The sequence below is a fragment of the Rhinoderma darwinii genome, chromosome 2, assembly GCF_050947455.1.
Source record: "Rhinoderma darwinii isolate aRhiDar2 chromosome 2, aRhiDar2.hap1, whole genome shotgun sequence".
In the NCBI taxonomy this organism is placed as follows: Eukaryota; Metazoa; Chordata; class Amphibia; order Anura; family Rhinodermatidae; genus Rhinoderma; species Rhinoderma darwinii.
This window is the reverse complement of record NC_134688.1, coordinates 128,827,775-128,847,200: the sequence shown is the minus strand read 5'-3', so window position 1 is coordinate 128,847,200 and position 19,426 is coordinate 128,827,775. Positions and strand designations below refer to the sequence as shown.

Below are 19,426 nucleotides of genomic sequence, written 5' to 3'. Positions count from 1 at the left end.
CAGGAGTATGCCAATACATTACAAGTTAGAAATAAAGTTAGCCCTTAATGGGATATAAAAAAAGTTAAAAAATAAATTAATTTAAAAAGTTATTATTTTGCATAGAATATATTTTATTGCCCCTACACTAAATATAAACAAAGAACCTAACCATATTAAGTATCTAAACGACCGTAATTACCTGAAGAATTAATCGAATGGATTATTTAGCGTGAAACCTGAATGGGATAAAAAATAAACAAGAAAAACTATGCCTAAATTATTTTTTTTCTAGCTCCAAACTGTGAAAAAAAATAATACAATCTCTCCCACGTAAAACAAGGCCTCACACGGCCACGTCAATGAAAAAATAAAATAGTTATGGCTGCTGAAATGCAGAAAGGTAAAAAATGTAAAACTTAGATGGTCATTAAGACCTTTTCAGGCCCGGTCATTAAAGGGTTAAATATGGAAATTATTTGCATTATTTATGTTTGTTACTTGTGTTCGAAACTAGTAAAAAAAAAAGTGACATATAGATTTGTATCGTTTTATAAGTGCGCGGGCGTGGTTAGGTTATGGGGGGCCAGGAACATTCTTTGCACAGGGGCCCTCTGCAGTTTTTGGCCACCTCGTGTACACACTGTAATAAAATCGGATTACTGCAAACTTGAGGCCTCCAAGGAACACAGGCTTATGGATAAGATGGTTGTTTGCTTTCCTTGGTAAGGTCTTGGTAATGTTAAGAGACAGAAAACTCATTATTACATTGTTGTTGTACATAGAACCCTCATTACAACTGAACTTCACATATTTTGTGACAAATACCCCTTATATACTAACTGCTAGAGGAGATCCAAAAGAAGAACATTTATGTTCAGCATCTGTTAAGAATTGCAGTCATACTTTTATTATCTTCTAAATTAAAATGAAATATTGTATGGATTATTTTTTAAGGCACATTGGAAAGAATGTGTAAAAACTAACTACTACATACACACATATAAAAAAAATGACAAAAACAAACAAACTGTGATGCTGCCAATAGCGGATAAGCAGGTTACAGCAGCCAAAAAATTAAAAAAATGTTTGGTTGGCAGTAAGGAACTCCTTTGTTTACGTGTCTTTTTTCTTTTTATTTTATAAACCCAATCTTTATCTTAAGCAATACCCTTTTGTGTGCCTTAGAAAGCAGCATTTCCTACAATGGACTGAACAAACTAAAAGTTTCAGCTGTAACACTTGGCAAGTACATTTTCTAACCTTATTCGCAGCAGCAGTGATTTCATTACTACTTAAGCAACATTTTAAAACATTCTTGTTGTTTAAAGCTGCCAAACAATTATCACAATGTTTTACCTTAAATGGCAGGTAATAAATATCTCTGGCTTGAAACCTGGACCGCAGTGGTGGATCAAGAGGGTTGCCAGAATATTTTGGGACTGGCAGCCCCAAGGCAATCACTCGAAAATCTTCACTGACACGCACAATCTTCCATGCATCCAGTTCTTCTTTACTATGTTCCTGGGAGCAGAGGGAAAGAAACAAAACAATTATTTTTATTTCAGATGTATCTTACACATACGATAATGGAGAGCGAACTTGCTTGACCGGCCACCCTTCGCCGATGCCAGAAACCAGACCACCACCCCATTCTCTGTGGAAGATGTCGGCTTTTCTGTACACTCGTACAAACACTGCTCATACTAATGTTTGTACAAGTGTGAATTGATGTATATAGGGCACCACAAGATCTAGATTACACAACCACATAAGCACCTTCAGCAGGACTGTGTCCCAGTGTCAATGAAGAGCAGACTTCTTATTTCAGAACCAAAAAATAAATAAAATACACTCTTGCAGTTTTTTTAGCATAAATGTGTGTCATCCTCTTATATACCCTTTTTTCCACACCTTCAATTTTCTTCTCTTATCCTTTCCCTTTTATCCCCCCATATTTATTGTGGAAAGACACCAGATTTTGGCATTTATATATATTTTTTTAAACTCGTTTTATTGAACAATATACAAACCATGCACAATTCAAATACATATGCATAAGAGAATACAGATCATAAGACATGGGTACATATCACAATACAGCATACAATATTGGTCATACAGACATTCAATTAAATCCAATACAATTTAGACAGCATCATGTGTTAACATTATATTTCTAATGTCTATAAACCGTTGTGAATCATAAAGTGTATGTGGAGAGTCGCACCAGGGACCCCAAACCTTAGAGAACTTATTCTCACACCCCCTATTTTTGTATACGATTTTTGCATATGGTAACATGGAGTTTACCAAAGCCTTCCATTGTGAAATGGAAGGTGGTCTCGGATCCATCCATCTGAGAGCTATTGCTTTACGTGCTAGAAATAATACCTCCCTCAAGAATATTCTAGTGTGATGTGTCCAATGCTCTTCGGATACAATTCCAAATAAACATACCAATGGCGTAAAGGGTATCGGCATCTGCAGTATATCAGATATCAATGCTATCACATCCGCCCAGAAAGAGGAGATCCTAGGGCATGCCCAGGACATATGCCAAAAGTCAGCTCTGGAGACTCTACATCTATGACACTCAGCTGTCGGACATCTACCCATCTTGTGTAGTCGTATAGGAGTCAGATAGCTCTGATGAGTAATGAATAGTTGTGTCATCTTATTGTTGGCGGCTGGTGAAACTAGTGTATGTGAGTTTAACATGTCCATCCATATTTCGGAGGATATCTCCGGAATTAACTCCCTCCATCTCGTCTCTACAACCAACGGTGTCGCTTTTAATCTAGCCTGGATGAGGAAAGATTAGATCACTGAGATAAGGCCCCTAGGTCCCTAAAAATTCCAATGAGAGGAAAATCTGAGATATTCTTAGTTCCAGGCGAATATTGAGTCTGGAAGGCGTGGCGAAGCTGAAGGAATTTAAAAAAGGACTTTCTGGGTATATCAAAATCAGATTGCATTTGCACAAAGGACTTCATATTCCCATCCACATAGCTATCACCAACCCGCTCAACCCCCCGTAGCGTCCAAAACTGAGGGTCTAGAGCATCTGAGACATGAGGCAAAGACGGGTTATGCCATAAGGGAGTTTCAGCTATAATATCCACAAAATTGAGCAGTTTCTTGGCAGCCAACCACACCTGCGCCGCCACTCTATGTAGGGGAAGTAAGCTCCTGAACATTGACGTTGAACCCTCTAACACAGGCAACAAATGTGGCACATCCAAATAGGATGCTAGATAATGATCGCGATTAGGGAGAACTTCTAGCTCTGTCCAAGACGTAAGATAGCGAAGCTGTCCCGAAAAGGAAATACAAAAAAATATCAGGGAGAGAAGCTCCACCCATAGGCTTGGGTCTCTGTAGTGTGCTGTGTTTAAGCTTCGATCTACTGTTTCCCCATATAAAGGACGGAAACAGAGCATGGACACTTTTAAAAAAAAGACATTGGTACAGGCACTGCCGCATGTTCCAGCATGTACAGGCATTTAGGGAGTATAATCGTTTTTATGAGATTAACACGACCAGAGACAGCCAGGGGTAGTGTGCTCCACAGTTTAAATTTAGCTTTGATGTAATCTAGCAGGGGTTGTATATTATTATCGAAATCTGAGCCATGGTGTCTGCTAATCATAATCCCCAGATATTTAAATCCATCAGTCACCCTAAGCCCACACTCTGTAGGCTCCCAGCCCTGTTCCTGTAATGGCATAAAGTGCGATTTGTCCCAATTTATCCATAGGCCGGAATATCCACCAAATTCATCAATTAAATTGATCGCTATGGGTAGAGATTCCTTAGGTTGCTGCATAAAGAGGACCATGTCATCGGCATAAAGGCCTATTTTGTCTATTCTCCCCCCAAATTGAACCCCCTGGTACGAGGTGTCCTGACGTATAAGTAAGGCCAATGGCTCTATGGACATATTGAAAAGTAATGGAGATAACGGGCAGCCCTGCCGTGTGCCTCTAGCAAGTCGAAAATACGGGGATAAGACACCATTAATCAAAATTTGGGCCCTAGGGGATTTATACAATATAGAAACCCACTATATAAACTTAGGCCCAAAACCAAATTGACGCAATACCTCTAACAAATATGGCCATTCAATTGAGTCGAACGCTTTGGCGGCGTCCAGTGAGGCTACCGCCCAATCCTTGTTCAGGGTTATACCCACTTGTGTCACCACCTGTACTCTCCTAATGTTGTCTGACGTGGATTTCCCGGGCATAAAGCCTGTCTGGTCCGAATGAATAATAGTATGTATGACTGAGTTCAACCTAGTTGCCAATATCTTGGTGAGAACCTTATAATCACTGTTTAAAAGCAATATAGGTCTATATGATCCACAGTCTAACGGATCCTTGTCCGGTTTTAATAATACAACAATAGTCGCATCATTCATGGATTCAGGTAATGATGCCTTCTCCTGCGAATGTGTGAACATTGCATGCATATCAGGGACAACATGTTCTGCATATTTGCAATATACTTCTATAGGAATATCATCGGGTCCCGGTGATTTACCCTTTGCAAGGTCATGGATGGCATGGATTCTGCAGCAGCATCGGCATTTGCAGGTAAGTCGATGTAGCTACTTACCAGCAAACGCTGATGCTGCTGCAGAATCAACTGTAGCCTCTGGTACCGATGTGTCCTCGCTCCTCCGACACGATGCAGGACCTGTGAGTGACGACACAGCGTGATCTCTCGAGAACACGGCTGTGTCTGCACTGCCAGAAGCTGGGCGTTCTGAAGAGAAGTGGATGATGATACTTCTCGTCAGAACGCCGAGCTAGTAAAAGTAGTAAACACGCCCCGATGTACGCACACAATACACGCCCAGTTGTACTTTTACTTTTAAGCACGCCCAGTTGTACTTTTGCAAACCTCATTTGCATAAATACAAAAATGGTCATAACTTGGCCAAAAATGCTCGTTTTTTAAAAATAAAAACGTTACTGTAATCTACATTGCAGCGCCTATCTGCTGCAATAGCAGATAGGGGTTGCAAAATCTGGTGACAGAGCCTCTTTAAGTAAGAAATAGTAGATTTAAGGCACCCTCTCAGATACGCCTTAAAGGTGTCCCACTTAATACCAATATCTACATATTGACTATGATCTTGTAGGAACACTGACAGTTGATCAGGGATCCGATCTTGCAGGCCAATAGCCTTTAACCAAAAAGCGTGAATTTTCCAACCCCTGGTTCTAGGTGGAGTAGGCACGTGAAGGTACGTCAAGACAGGGGAGTGATCCGACACACCCCTGGGTTTATAAAAAACCTGTAGTGTTAGGGACATTAATAGGGAATTGCCAAAAACATAATCAATACGGGATAGGGAGTTATGACCTAACGAATAGCATGAGTATACCTTAGTGGAGGGTTGTGCAAACCGATATAAGTCTATCCAGCCCAGTTCCATCATCAAAATTTTGAGAGATGAACTAATCAACGACCTGGAACCAGAAATCTGGGAAGCACGAAATCTATCAAGCTCTACATCCATTACCATATTCAGGTCCCCCATACAGAGAAGCATGGCATTAGGGAAGGAGGCCGCAAAAGTTGCCGCCTGGTGAAGTACAGTTAATGTCGCCGGTGGCGGAATATATAATCCTATAATCACATATGGACTATTATTAATATAAGCGTGAATAAAAACATAACGCCCCTCAGCATTCACCTTAACAGTATCTACCTCCCATACTAATGATCTATGTATAAGGATAGAGACCCCTCTGGAATAGGAGGAGCAACATGAGTGGCGTGACCACTGAACCCATGGTCTATTCAATACCCGTGATGTGAAGGGTGTTAAGTGGGTCTCTTGTAGACAAAGAATTTGCGGATTATATTTGCGTATTTGTGAAAAAAATCATAGCTCTTTTCTTTGCGGAGCCCATCCCCCGGACATTCCAGGACATAACAGTAATCCTAGCCATTCAGAAAAGAATGAAATGTATTGGGGAGATGGGACTTAACATCAATATAAGCATTAGTAGACAGAGTATAGGCATAGAACACGTGCATGGTAAAATACATAACCAACAGACCTCTCTTAGGTCCAACCTGTAATATAGCAAGGAATAAACAGTAAAATACAGCATAAGCTATATCGTCAACATGACGGGACATCAAAAATGTCAATGCATCCCTCACGTCACTGTGGTCGGGCATGTATGGGGGAAGAACCCATGTGTCTCAATATTAATGAAAAACCAAAAATAATACCCGCGGAGGGATTTGTCTCATTAGTAATAGTACAATGTCTAAATATCAAGACTATTGAAGGTAATGTATCTATGTAGGTAAATGATACTAATGAAAAAACAAACCGTGGTAATGACCAAGTAACCTTGGTGCGTTGATCAAAATATAGGAACACTCGAGAGAGAGAAAAATGATCAACTTCAGCACAACAATAATTGAAATATAAAAATATAAACTTTATTACACATAAGACATAACAGAGTAAAAAGAGATGAGTCACAATGAAAAAAGGCGTTAGCCATTGCTAAACCATGATTAATACTTTGATTGTCATAAAAATACGTTATATGCAAATGCAGGATTGTATGGATACGTACATACCAAAGAGTCTCAGAGAGTTACTGCCAGACAGTCAACAGAGTCTATCACAATAATTGATATAAGTAAATTCAAAAGTGCTAAAGTTATGATAGTGTTATGTAGTATTTGTATTAAGTGCACAGAAAGAAAGTCAATAATTGCTGTACTTAGAAGCTGGTAAGTGGTAAGACTGCCAGATGAAATATAGCAGATGTGTATCAAAAGGTATTACCTACCCAGAGTCATGGTTAGCACCCCCAGACGAAGGCATTTGCCGAAACGCGCGTCGGGTGTGGGCGTCTCCTATGTGCTAACCATGACTCTGGGTAGGTAATACCTTTTGATACACATCTGCTATATTTCATCTGGCAGTCTTACCACTTACCAGCTTCTAAGTACAGCAATTATTGACTTTCTTTCTGTGCACTTAATACAAATACTACATAACAACTATCATAACTTTAGCACTTTTGAATTTACTTATATCAATTATTGTGATAGACTCTGTTGACTGTCTGGCAGTAACTCTCTGAGACTCTTTGGTATGTACGTATCCATACAATCCTGCATTTGCATATAACGTATTTTTATGACAATCAAAGTATTAATCATGGTTTAGCAATGGCTAACGCCTTTTTTCATTGTGACTCATCTCTTTTTACTCTGTTATGTCTTATGTGTAATAAAGTTTATATTTTTATATTTCAATTATTGTTGTGCTGAAGTTGATCATTTTTCTCTCTCTCGAGTGTCTCAATATTAATCAATACCTGCATTAAAACATAGAAATTCAGAGAGAAGCATACTTAAATGGCGGCAATATCATATCTACCCAATAATATAAAAGGATATGGAAAGGCAGAAATTGCAATCAATGAGAACACAATTCTTGCTAGCAGACAATCATATAGTAGTAGTATTCGGCTTCCTTGACACAGAATATTCCAGAAAGTCTGGGGAAAGCGACTTAGCGGTGCGGTGATAGACGTTGGCGGTTCACCCATTCATCAGCTTCCCCTGGCGTCGTGAAGAATATAGTGCGGTCTCCATCCACCACCCGAAGCCTATCCGGGTATGCCATGGAATACGAGATGTTCGGAACCCGCAGCCGTCGTTTAACTGACATAAAGGTAGCCCTCCGTTTCTGTAGATCCGCACTGAAATCTGGGAAGATGGAGACCGCTGAGCCATTGAAGCGGATTTCTGGCAATTTGCGAGCCAATCTCAGGATCAAGTCTCGGTCATTGCTGTTTAATAGACGCACCAGCATGGACTTGGTTGGCGCTCCCGGCGGTAATGGTCTCGCTGGAACTCTGTGCGCCCGTTCCACATCAAACGCAGCAGAAAAAAACGCATCCGGGAATGAATCACGCAGCCATTTTAGGATGAATTCAATCGGGTTTTGACCCTCCACCCTCTCAGGTAGGCCTAGGATTCTGAGGTTATTCCGGCGCAACCGGTTTTCTAAGTCGTCAGATTTTTGTTTCCATAATTCAGCCGCAGTCTCTAATGCCGCAATCGCCGCCGGGAAAGGGGCCACTCTATCTTCCACACCAGATATACGTTCCTCAGCATGTATCAATCTCTCACGCAGATTATGAATATCCTGCCTAAGCAGGCCTATATCCGTTCTGACCTCTTCCAGCTTGCCTGTCAGCGACGTTTTGCAGGATGAGATGGCTTGGAGCAGTGTCTCAGAAACCTCCTGTAGAGTGGGTGCAGTCTCTCCCGCTGTTGAAGCGCCTGCAGCTGCAGCTTTAGCCGCGCCATCAGCACCACGAGCACGTGGAGGCAGAGGGGAGCGGCCGCCATCTTGCCCCTCTCCCCTAGCATATTCCTGGAGCTTTTCAGCCACCGATTGCCCACGTGTAGGTCCCATATCGTCCTCTTCGTATCGCCAGGTACTTCAGTGACGCTATGAGGTAAGTTCAATACAGGTATAGTATCAGCAGGATGATTAGGACATGGGTTCAGTGCGGAGCTATCGAACCATGCGACTGCTCCCGCTGTGCGCCTAGCCACGCCCCCCAATCATTTATATTTACACCATTTAGCCGTAACATTAAAACCACTGACAGGTGAAGTGAATAACATTGATTATCTCATTACAATGGCACCTGCAAGGGGTATGATATACTAGGCAGCAAGAGAACAGTCCATTCTTGAAGAGAATATGTTGGAAGCAGGTAAAATGTGATAGCTATATGACTAGGTCAGAGCATCTCCAAAATTGCAGGTCTTGGGTATTCCCGGTATGTAGCGGTCAATACCTACCAAGTGTTCCAAGGAAGGATAATCGGTAAACCGGCAATAGGGTAATTGCTCCCCACACATATTGATGCGCATGGGAAGCAAAAGGGTTTATGAAATGCACAGCCGCAGACCGGTCAGAGTTCCCATCCTGACCCCTGTTCACCTCAAAAGTGATAACAATGGGAACCTACACAATATTAGGCAGGTGATTTTAATGTTATGGCTGATTGGTGTATGTGTTGATCTTAACCTTTGTGAATCTCAAATATTAAATCGGTATAAAAGGTTATACTCAAAGATTCCGGTTCTAATGTACTTTCGTGAAGATCTTTGTACATATGTACAATTTTTTATGCAAAAAATATTTTTCTACCCTGTCTGTAAAAAGTGCTCAATAAGAATGGAATAAAAATAGTGAGAGAGTGCAGTATATAGTACCATAGTTAAAAGCTAACCAGATTTTGATCAAGTTTTCACATTTCATTAAAAGGAAGTCACAAAAATGAAATAAATGTACATCTTAAAAAAGAAAAAAACCATGGCAGCCAGCAATGCTTGCGTGCATGCAATAAAGCCAGATAATGTTTACAGTAATTATTTTTATCACTAAATAATATGGTTTGAATCCAGTGGGAGTTTTGACACGTTCACCATTCATATAATAAAAAAGCAAGCAAACAGACAGTATACCCTCCAAGAGAATCAGTCACCACTTATGATTCACTTACAAGACCGCTTTTATGGGGGATACATTGCTAATGAGAATAATCTCAATGACAAGTGTAACCTGTAATTGTAGATATTACTGAAGTGACAGCCATCTAATGTCTACGCCATCCATGGTAGGTAACTAGATTTCATTACTCAATACCAAAGAAGATCCTGCTTTAAATGCCAGTCATGTGCCTAAGGATCATTTAAAAGAGTGTTTCTCAATGTTCCTAAACCAAGTAACTACTACTCAAACAAATTAGATCAAAGTACCCACGAGGAGATGATCATATACTGTGCATAAAGATAACAGTGCAAGTACCCCTTATAGTTGTGGCATGTACCTCCTGGATGTTGGGAACCATGGATTTAAGGCTTGGTCCACATCTGCGTTGTGGCATCCATTTTTATCGGATCCGTTGAAATAAAATAAAAAACGGACAGACTGAATGCAACGTAAGGTAAAATACTTTTGTTTTTAAAGGATCAGTCAAAAAAAACTGACTTTTCTTTCAGTTTGTGTCAGTTTGTCATCAGTTCTGCTCCGTTTTTACCATTGCATCTTTCTTGCTTTAATTTTTAGTCTGCGCATGTGCAGAAAAACCACAGCTTCCGTTTCAGTCACCATTGATATCAATGGTGAAGGAAACATCGCTAACTGTTTCCGTTCGTCCACCATTCCGGTAGGTTTCCGGTTTTCCGACGGAATCAATAGCGCAGTCGACTCCGCTATTGATTCAGTCGTTAAAACGGAAACTTGCTGGAATGGTGACGAACGGAAACCACTAGCGATGTTTCCGTCACCATTGATATCAATAGTGACGGAAACGGAAGCTGTGGTTTCATATTCACTTTCAGTTGCGGGGTTCATCCGTCGGAAACCTCAGACGGAACCCGGGAACGGAAAGCGAACGGTGATGTGAACAGGCCCTTACTGATACAAACGGTGGCATATGAGTTTGTAACCATCATCCATTGACGTCAATGTTAAAAAAAAACGGAAATCGTCTTTCCATCAGGTTTCCATCATTTTTGACGGGAACAAAAGCTTAGCAGACTATAGTATTTCTTCTGTCAAAAAAACTGAAACCTGACGGAACGGAGCCTAACTGAGCACGAAGAATGCAAAAATAAGACCCATTGAAATCAATGTTTTTTTTTTTACGTAAACGTTAACTTCAATTCTTGTGGTCCTCTGACGGATACGCTAGCCTAAAGAATGTGAAAAACAGCCATAACCACAATGTTGCTGCTCTTGCAATATTGTTACCTTCCTGTGCTGATGCAGACAATATGTGGTAATTTTACCTTGTTTTCATCATTATTTACTATTTTGTATGTAACATTAAAGTTTTCCTGTGTGTGTGTATAAGGGGGCGTGGTCTGCAATAACGCCGAGACCTTGACAAAGCGTGGGTAAACGCAAAACGGCCGTAGGCTTGTGATCCACATCCATACTGCCTTTGTTTGCCTGCTGCATCATTAAATAAAAATTCTACTAAATGGTGAGTGCCGCGGAATGTTTTCTATTTTTTTTTCTACTTTTTACTATAACCACAATGTTACCCCCATGTCATAGATAGGCACAAGGACAGCAAAAGCAGCTCTACTGTGTGAGGACGGATACAAATAACTCCCGTATCTCAGCTGATGTCACGAACTAATCTGGACAAAAAATAATCCTTTTCGCCAGTTAGTGCTGGCAGTGTCGAGGCACAGGCTCTAACAAGACCCCTTGCTGGCTTTCACCAGAGACCACCGCTGCAGGTCACGGCCCTCTAATTGCCCTATTAACGTGGCTTGTTTGAGACAGCAAGATGACTGTATGAGGATGCGGTGCCGAATCGAGATCCAAGAAATTAAGCCGAGATTAGCATCACAAAAAACTGGTTCAGAAACGGAGTCACTAGCTAAGGTCAGGTAAACGAATAGTCAATTACAAGTACTGGAGAAAGAGTGCTGAAGTAAGGATGGGACCTAATACTCTGGCAACTATTGGTGCTCAGAAAGATGCTCAGAAATGCAGTTCAATAGAATCATATGACACGGAGGGAGATCTTCTAATTTGTGGATTTGGCAAGTAGTACCACTGCCGCACTTTGAACACTGAGAAGAGTTTAGGCTCTTAAAATTGCTGAATGGCGATACCGGACACAGTAAAAAGGCGCTTAGCACCATTTTGGTACAATTGAACCCTGGCAAATAGGACAACGGGAGCAAATATATTGGGATTAACTTCCACATTGAAGTTTTAAAAGGTGGTTTGACTTCAGATTTAATATGGCACATGTAATCTGTATGTTCGTTGACATCTATAAAGACAAAATTGATCAACTCCAGACCCCATGCTAAGTTCCAGAAACAAATTTTCTAAAGGCAGAAGCCCTTTTGCTGTTTATGTTGTTCCTGTGAATATGCTGGCTTTTGGCGCACAATATTAGGCAGGTGGTTTAAATGTTCTGGCTGATCGGTGTGTTTAATATACTAGTCCTTCTCAATGCATTAGAATATCATCAAAAAGTTAATTTCAGTAATTCAATTCAAAAAATGAAACTCATGTATTATATAGATTCATTACGCACAGAGTGATCTATTTCCAGCATTTTTTTTCTTTTAATGTTGATGTTGATGTTTATGGCTAACACTTATTGAAAACCCAAAATTTTGTCACTCAGAGAATTAGAATGTTGGGTAAAAGTTGAAGATTGTAGACTCGTGTTGTCACACTCTAATCAGCGAATCAACACAAAACACCTGCAAAGGTTTCCTAAGCATTTTAAAGGACTGGTCTGCTGCTCAGTGGTCCAAAGTCCTGTTTTCAGATAAAAGTAAGTTTTGCATTTCATTTGGAAATCTCGGTCCCAGAGTCTGGAGGAAGAGTGGAGAGGCATCAATCCAAGTTGCTTGCGGTCCAGTGTGAAGTTTCCACAGTCAGTGATGGTTCGGGGAGCCATGTCATCTGCTGGTGTTGGTCCACTGTGTTATATCAAGTCTAGTCAACGCAGCCGTCTACCAGGAAATTTTAGAGCTTGAGAAAAGTCCTAAGGCTGGACAGAAATGTCGCATCTCTGCATTGATTGAATAAATCACATTATTTTTGCAAATATTGGACTGCTGCAGGATTTCTTTTTGATACATTACACAGTCCTTGGATCAGGATTACCTGATATATATATATATATTGCATTCTGAAAGTCTTCAGACCCTTTCACTTTTTTCACGTTTTGTTATGTTGATGCCTTGTACTAAAATAAAAAAAATTCAAGTTTCTCCCCATCATTCTGCATTCAATACCCCATAATGAGAAAGTGAAAACGGAATTAGTTGTTTTTTTTGTAAACTTATTAAAAATTAAAGACGCAAATGTCGCATGGACATGAGTATTCAGACCCCTTCCAATGACACTTGAAATTTAGCCCTGGGTGCCTCTGATTTCTCTAAATCATCTTTGAAATGATTCTACACCTTGATTGGAGTCACCTGTGTAAATTCATTTGATTGGACATGATTTGGTTAGATACACCCCTGTCTATATAAGGTCTCACAGCTGAAAATGCATATCAGAGCAAAGACGGGACAGGATTGACAGAACAAGGACAGAAAAAGCTCAGAGACAGGATTGTGTGGAGGCACAGATCTGGAGAAGGGTACAAAAAAAACTCTGCTGCACTGAAAGTTCCCAAGAGCACAGTGGCCTCCATAATTCTTAAATCTAAAAAATTTGGAACAACCAGGACTCTTCCTAGAGCTGTTTGCCCCACCAAACCAAGTAATCAGGGGAGAAGGGTCTTGGTAAGACAGGTGACCAAGAACCCAATGGTCACTCTGGCTGAGCGCCAAAGATCCAGTGTGCAGATGGGAGGCACTTCCAGAAGGTCAAGCATCACTGCAGCACTCCACCAATCTGGCTTTTATGGCAGAGTGGTCCGTAAGAAGCCTCTCCTCAGTAAAACACACATGAAAGCTCACCTGGAGGACTCTCAGACTGAATTCTAACCTCAATTCTAAGCCTCATGTCTGGAAACCAGGCACTGCTCATCACCTGCCCAATACCATCCCTACAGTGAAGCATGGTGTTGGCAACATCATGCTGTGGGGGTGTTTTTCAGCGGCTGGGACAGGGAGACTGGTTAGGGTTGAGGGATAGATGAATGGAGCAAACTACAGAGACATTTTTTATGAAAACCTGATCCAGAGTGCTCTGAACCTCAGACTGGGCCGAAGATTCATCTTCCAACAAGACAATGACCCTAAGCACACAGCCAAAACAACACGAGTGGCTTAGGGACAACTTTGTGTGGCCCAGCCAGAGCCCTGACTTGAACCCAATCGAATATCTCCGGAGAGACCTGAAAAAGGCTGTCCACCGACGCTCCACATCCAACTTGACAGAGCTTGAGGGGATTTGCAGAAAAGAATGGCAGAAAATTCCCAAATCCAGGTGTGCAAACCTTGTGGCATCATACCCAAGAAGACTGGACACTTATCGCTGCCAAAGGTGCTTCAACGAAGTACTAAGTAAAGGGTCTAAATACTTATGTAAAACAAAAAAGAAAAACTATATCAGAAATATAACCAGGCACTCTTGGGTCATTGAAAAATTATAAAAATTTATTTATTATTAAAACTCCAATTATTTAGAGAATATAAATGTATTCACACAATTTAAAACATTTTTGTCTCCTGGCCAGGAAAAGGTTACATACAGATACAAAATATACTAATAAGTAGGAAGCATAGATGTACACCTTGTTTTCCCCACAAATCGGGGTAAATGGCAAGAAAATAGATCCAAGAAAAAATCGCTAGGTTGAATTCACACCTGCGTTTCTTTCCCCTTGCACATACTTATGTGTAATTCCTCCAAAAAATGACAGCAATTCTTGTCAAAAGAGCGTGTAGTAGATTTATGAGGAAGGCCTTCCCATATATGAAAGAAGCATACCCCTATAAAAATAAAGCTGTCATTCAGTAAGGGGTTTGTATTTTTTATTTGTGTGTGGCTCTCATTCCTCCCTTTCAAGGATCAATCTTGCCTCAGGGATCAGGGGTAATAGACAGTCTATTTCTTAGACCATTCCGGTCAAGATATATTCCTCCCGATCCTTATAATTATCACAGAGAGCTCCGTTCTTAATGATTTTATACTGCTTTTACCTTTAAACATGCACAAAGAGACGTGGAAGAGCAGCAGGCACAATTTGAAGCTCCAATGCCTCTCACCAGGTGGTATTCAGGTGAGATTCCGCCCATAAGCTCATACCTTCCTTCAAGCCTTTAGGATTGAGTTCTTCAATATAGGCTTTATTACGTCTCCGACATGCAAGGTTGCTCCACAGAACCATGTAGAGGTATTAGATCCAAAAGAAAGAGGGGCCCACACTTTCAAAAAGGTGATTTTCCAAACCATATAGTATCCATATAGTATCCTTTTTCGTGCGATGTTCCCAACACGGCCAGGGATTCACAAGGCAGAGTCTCAAATTCAATATGTTTCTTTAATTTTTCATTTGGGAGGTAGCATGTGGACCTCCTCTGGGATGGCTGTTTTCCAGCGTCTTTAGAGGTCTCCTCCGGCCCCCTCCCATTTCATATATATCCCATGATGTGATAAAAAGATATGAAAAAAAAAAAAAAAAAAAAAAAAAAAAAATTTTTTTGATCCTAGGGGGCGCATGATTGACTGGATCCATACTCGGTAATTCTCATCGATTAACAAGAAGTATGGAATATCTCTTGGAATAATCAATTTGAGGGCCAAAAGGCAAAACTGATGGGGTGGGTTTTGCTCATAAATATAGAACAGGCCACTTTTCAGATAAATGACTTATCTTCCCTTTTGTTCCTCTCGTACTAAGGAGTTTCTTCATATGAGGAGGAGTACATAAGTGACATATCCGAGGATTAATGGGTAGTGGGGGTTAATAGAGAACTTCATTCCATCTAAGTATATACTTTGATTTTTTATGGATTGTCCATTTATCCTGTTCCTTGATGATTGAATGTGTGGGGAATTATATGCTTGCCTCCCAGGATTGGTGGGGACCCGGGTTCTGTTGCCCCTCCAGGTATAAGAGCCCCCTCCCTGCCTTCCCTGGAACGTTGGTTTGATTCCGTCCGCATGTTCTTTGGTCATCGAATTGATAATTCATGGATGGAGTGGAATCATACCTATGGAGCAATGGCTCAAGGAAACTTCATATAGAATAACTGGCATAAGTATTTGGATACTCAGTATGAAATGCTTATTGACTTTACCCATATATATCTCTTTGTAAAAATTTGCAATATAAAATGTACAATTTTTGTAATGGCATTAAAGTATATTCAGGTAGTTAACAACTCTCTCCTACACTAGAGATCCATATGTATGTGAGGGCACACCATGGACTGTCCTCCATCTATACAGGGATTAAAATACGTTGTGTACGTTGATTGACACTTTGTCCCTTGATGTCTCTTTAGACTTTTGGAGGTGTGGGGGTTTTTCGTGTTCCTTCCGGGGTTAGTGGGGACTTGGGACTTTGTTGCCCTTTGGGTATGAGCCCCCTCCCTGCTGTCCCGGGAAGGCTCAATGAACTCCACCCATATCTTTTTGTCATAAAATTGAGAATTTACTCATATAATGGAACTATATTTATGGGTTATTTGCAAAAAAACGGGCTTGTATATCTTGACTAAATAAAAATGTAATAAACAAAAATGTAATATTTAAAAGCTCTTCGTATCTATGTCCCTCTATGTAAAAATATGGAAAGAAAAGTTTTTCTTTTTCTCTTTTTTCTTTTATTAAAAGGAAAAATATTTGTATTTAACATCTCAAAAAATATGTGAAATATGAAATGTATAACTTGGGTAATATTATTTAACTTTATTTAGGTAGGAAGTAATTTTCTCCAAAACTCGAGTTTCACATATTTATTAGCGTATGAGGGACATTACTGATTATGCACGATCTATATAGGGATTAAAATGTTCATTAATATCGAACTAATTGATTGTCAGTTTTTTCCTTAACATATATTTTTTGATGTAGAAAGAAAATTATTGTTGTTACTTCGTTGAAGGAATATGAGGGTAATCTTGCAATAGCATAGACCTTCGGTACGGGATATTTTATTCCCAACTATAGAACCAATGAAAGCACGTTGGACCCTATAAATGCACTGAATCTGGCTGGACTTGCTAAGACAGCTCTGAGGAAATCCCGATAAGGGATGAAACGCGTCAGCTGACCTAATCAAGCAAGGCGGGTAGTGACGTCGAGACTCTGCCTTGTGAATCCCTGGCCGTGTTGGGAACATCGCACGAAAAAGGATACTATATGGATACTATATGGTTTGGAAAATCACCTTTTTGAAAGTGTGGGCCCCTCTTTCTTTTGGATCTAATACCTCTACATGGTTCTGTGGAGCAACCTTGCATGTCAGAGACGTAATAAAGCCTATATTGAAGAACTCAATCCTAAAGGCTTGAAGGAAGGTATGAGCTTATGGGCGGAATCTCACCTGAATACCACCTGGTGAGAGGCATTGGAGCTTCAAATTGTGCCTGCTGCTCTTCCACGTCTCTTTGTGCATGTTTAAAGGTAAAAGCAGTATAAAATCATTAAGAACGGAGCTCTCTGTGATAATTATAAGGATCGGGAGGAATATATCTTGACCGGAATGGTCTAAGAAATAGACTGTCTATTACCCCTGATCCCTGAGGCAAGATTGATCCTTGAAAGGGAGGAATGAGAGCCACACACAAATAAAAAATACAAACCCCTTACTGAATGACAGCTTTATTTTTATAGGGGTATGCTTCTTTCATATATGGGAAGGCCTTCCTCATAAATCTACTACACGCTCTTTTGACAAGAATTGCTGTCATTTTTTGGAGGAATTACACATAAGTATGTGCAAGGGGAAAGAAACGCAGGTGTGAATTCAACCTAGCGATTTTTTCTTGGATCTATTTTCTTGCCATTTACCCCGATTTGTGGGGAAAACAAGGTGTACATCTATGCTTCCTACTTATTAGTATATTTTGTATCTGTATGTAACCTTTTCCTGGCCAGGAGACAAAAATGTTTTAAATTGTGTGAATACATTTATATTCTCTAAATAATTGGAGTTTTAATAATAAATAAATTTTTATAATTTTTCAATGACCCAAGAGTGCCTGGTTATATTTCTGATATAGTTTTTCTTTTTTGTTTTACATATATATCTTTCAGAATTGGCACCGTGTGATATTGATATCGCATTTATTGTTGGGTTTTCTATTGGGTATGGTTTTCTAAACCTAATCTTGTTTTATATAAGTTTATAGGAGGGTGTTTTTCTTTTTTCCCTCCAACTTTTCTTGCTTACCCTTGATAATAGATTTTGTTTTTCTTTATTCTCATTTGGGGACGTACAGTCAGTGGTGTGCCCTCATAATGGCATATTGCCTGGATACGGAGGTAGATGCACAGATTGCTGCATTACTAAATTGTGAGTTAAATAAAAATATAGAGGACTCAAGGAGAGACATATATGGCCTCTTTAAAAATCATCGTAAATTAATATTAAGTCATCTGAGACGTAAATGGGATATTCAGAGCTTAGAAGCCTATAAAACATCAAATATAACACCAAGAGGTTTACGCAGACGCACAACTCCAGCGTCACATTTCAAAAGAGAATTATTTCTGGAGAAATGGGATGAGGAATGCTTAAGGCATTCAAAAAATTTGATGGATTTATTAATAGAGGAGGAGAAAATTATGTTGGGCTCGCTCACTATCGAAATTGAAGAGAGCGTGAAAAAATTAGATGCCTTTTGTAATGACCCAGATTTCCAAAAATTAAATGATAGCCTTAAAAAAGAGGTGGAAAGGGAACTTCGGGAAATATCTACCCGAAAGAGAAAAAAATTCCAAAGGGATACCTTTGATTTTGAACAAAAACAAATCTTCTCCTTCTCAATGAATAAGGAAGGACAAAATAGACGTAGACCTCGGATAAGAAGGAATACGTTTATGTCAACAGATGGAGAAACAACTAGTGACCCATCTAGTGATACTGAAATGGGAAAATTTTCCAGAATGGAGGAGACACAATCAAAGGTATCTTTTTTAGGAGATCGAAACAAAGGAAAATACGGAGAGGAAAGAATAGTAGAGAAAAAAGGAGGACCCAATACAAGACAACGCAGGGGAAGATAGAAGATAATCAAAATAACATAATAAATCTGACAGATCTCCCCCTCTCAATAGACCATATTTCCCTCTTAAATCGGGGTTTGGGTTTTTCACCCGTCACTCCTGGAAAGGAGTTTGAAATTTGCAAAGATCTCCACCTCTTTTTGAGAAAAATTATTTTGAGACTTTGGCATGGGGAAAAGAAGGAGGGGGATAATGGAAACAAAGACATAGATTTATCATCACAGCGTGAGACAACTGGATGCGATATAGTATCCAATTTGGAACTATCGGATCTAAACACATTGGTGGACTTAAATGAATTATGGAGGGAGAGTAATCCATGTGGGGATTCAAATGAAGGCATAGGGGATTTAGTGGATCTCATTCCAGAATATACAGGACTACGTAAAAAAAGCAGTACAATGCCTAGCGTTTATTCAAATAGATGCACACATGCCTTTCTGGAGGCAATGCTTAGGGACATTGGTCTCATCGACTGGTCCTCCCTCCTGTGTGAGGACAACCTAACAAAAAGGGAACGAAAGGCTCTGAAGGAATTGCAAAATTTCAAAAACATCGTGATAAAACCCAGTGATAAAGGGGGAAATGTTGTACTTCTCAAGGAGGAGGACTATGTCGGTGAGATTAAAAGACAGCTAGATACCGATGCGTATATCCTTCTAAAAGATAATCCATTGACCAATATAGCTGAGATAT

The 19,426-nt window shown here is 40.0% G+C and overlaps 1 protein-coding gene across 3 annotated transcripts in view; it reads right to left on the bottom strand.

Moving 5' to 3' along the window:
* The window catches only part of VWA8 (von Willebrand factor A domain containing 8), a 458,876-nt gene that overhangs the window by 338,375 nt on the left and 101,075 nt on the right, over window positions 1-19,426 (bottom strand). For all 3 annotated transcript variants that reach the window (XM_075852289.1, XM_075852288.1, XM_075852287.1), the window contains exon 7: window positions 1,339-1,503. In XM_075852289.1, the coding sequence (XP_075708404.1) occupies window positions 1,339-1,503 (165 nt within the window). The remainder of the gene's footprint in view (window positions 1-1,338; window positions 1,504-19,426) is intronic.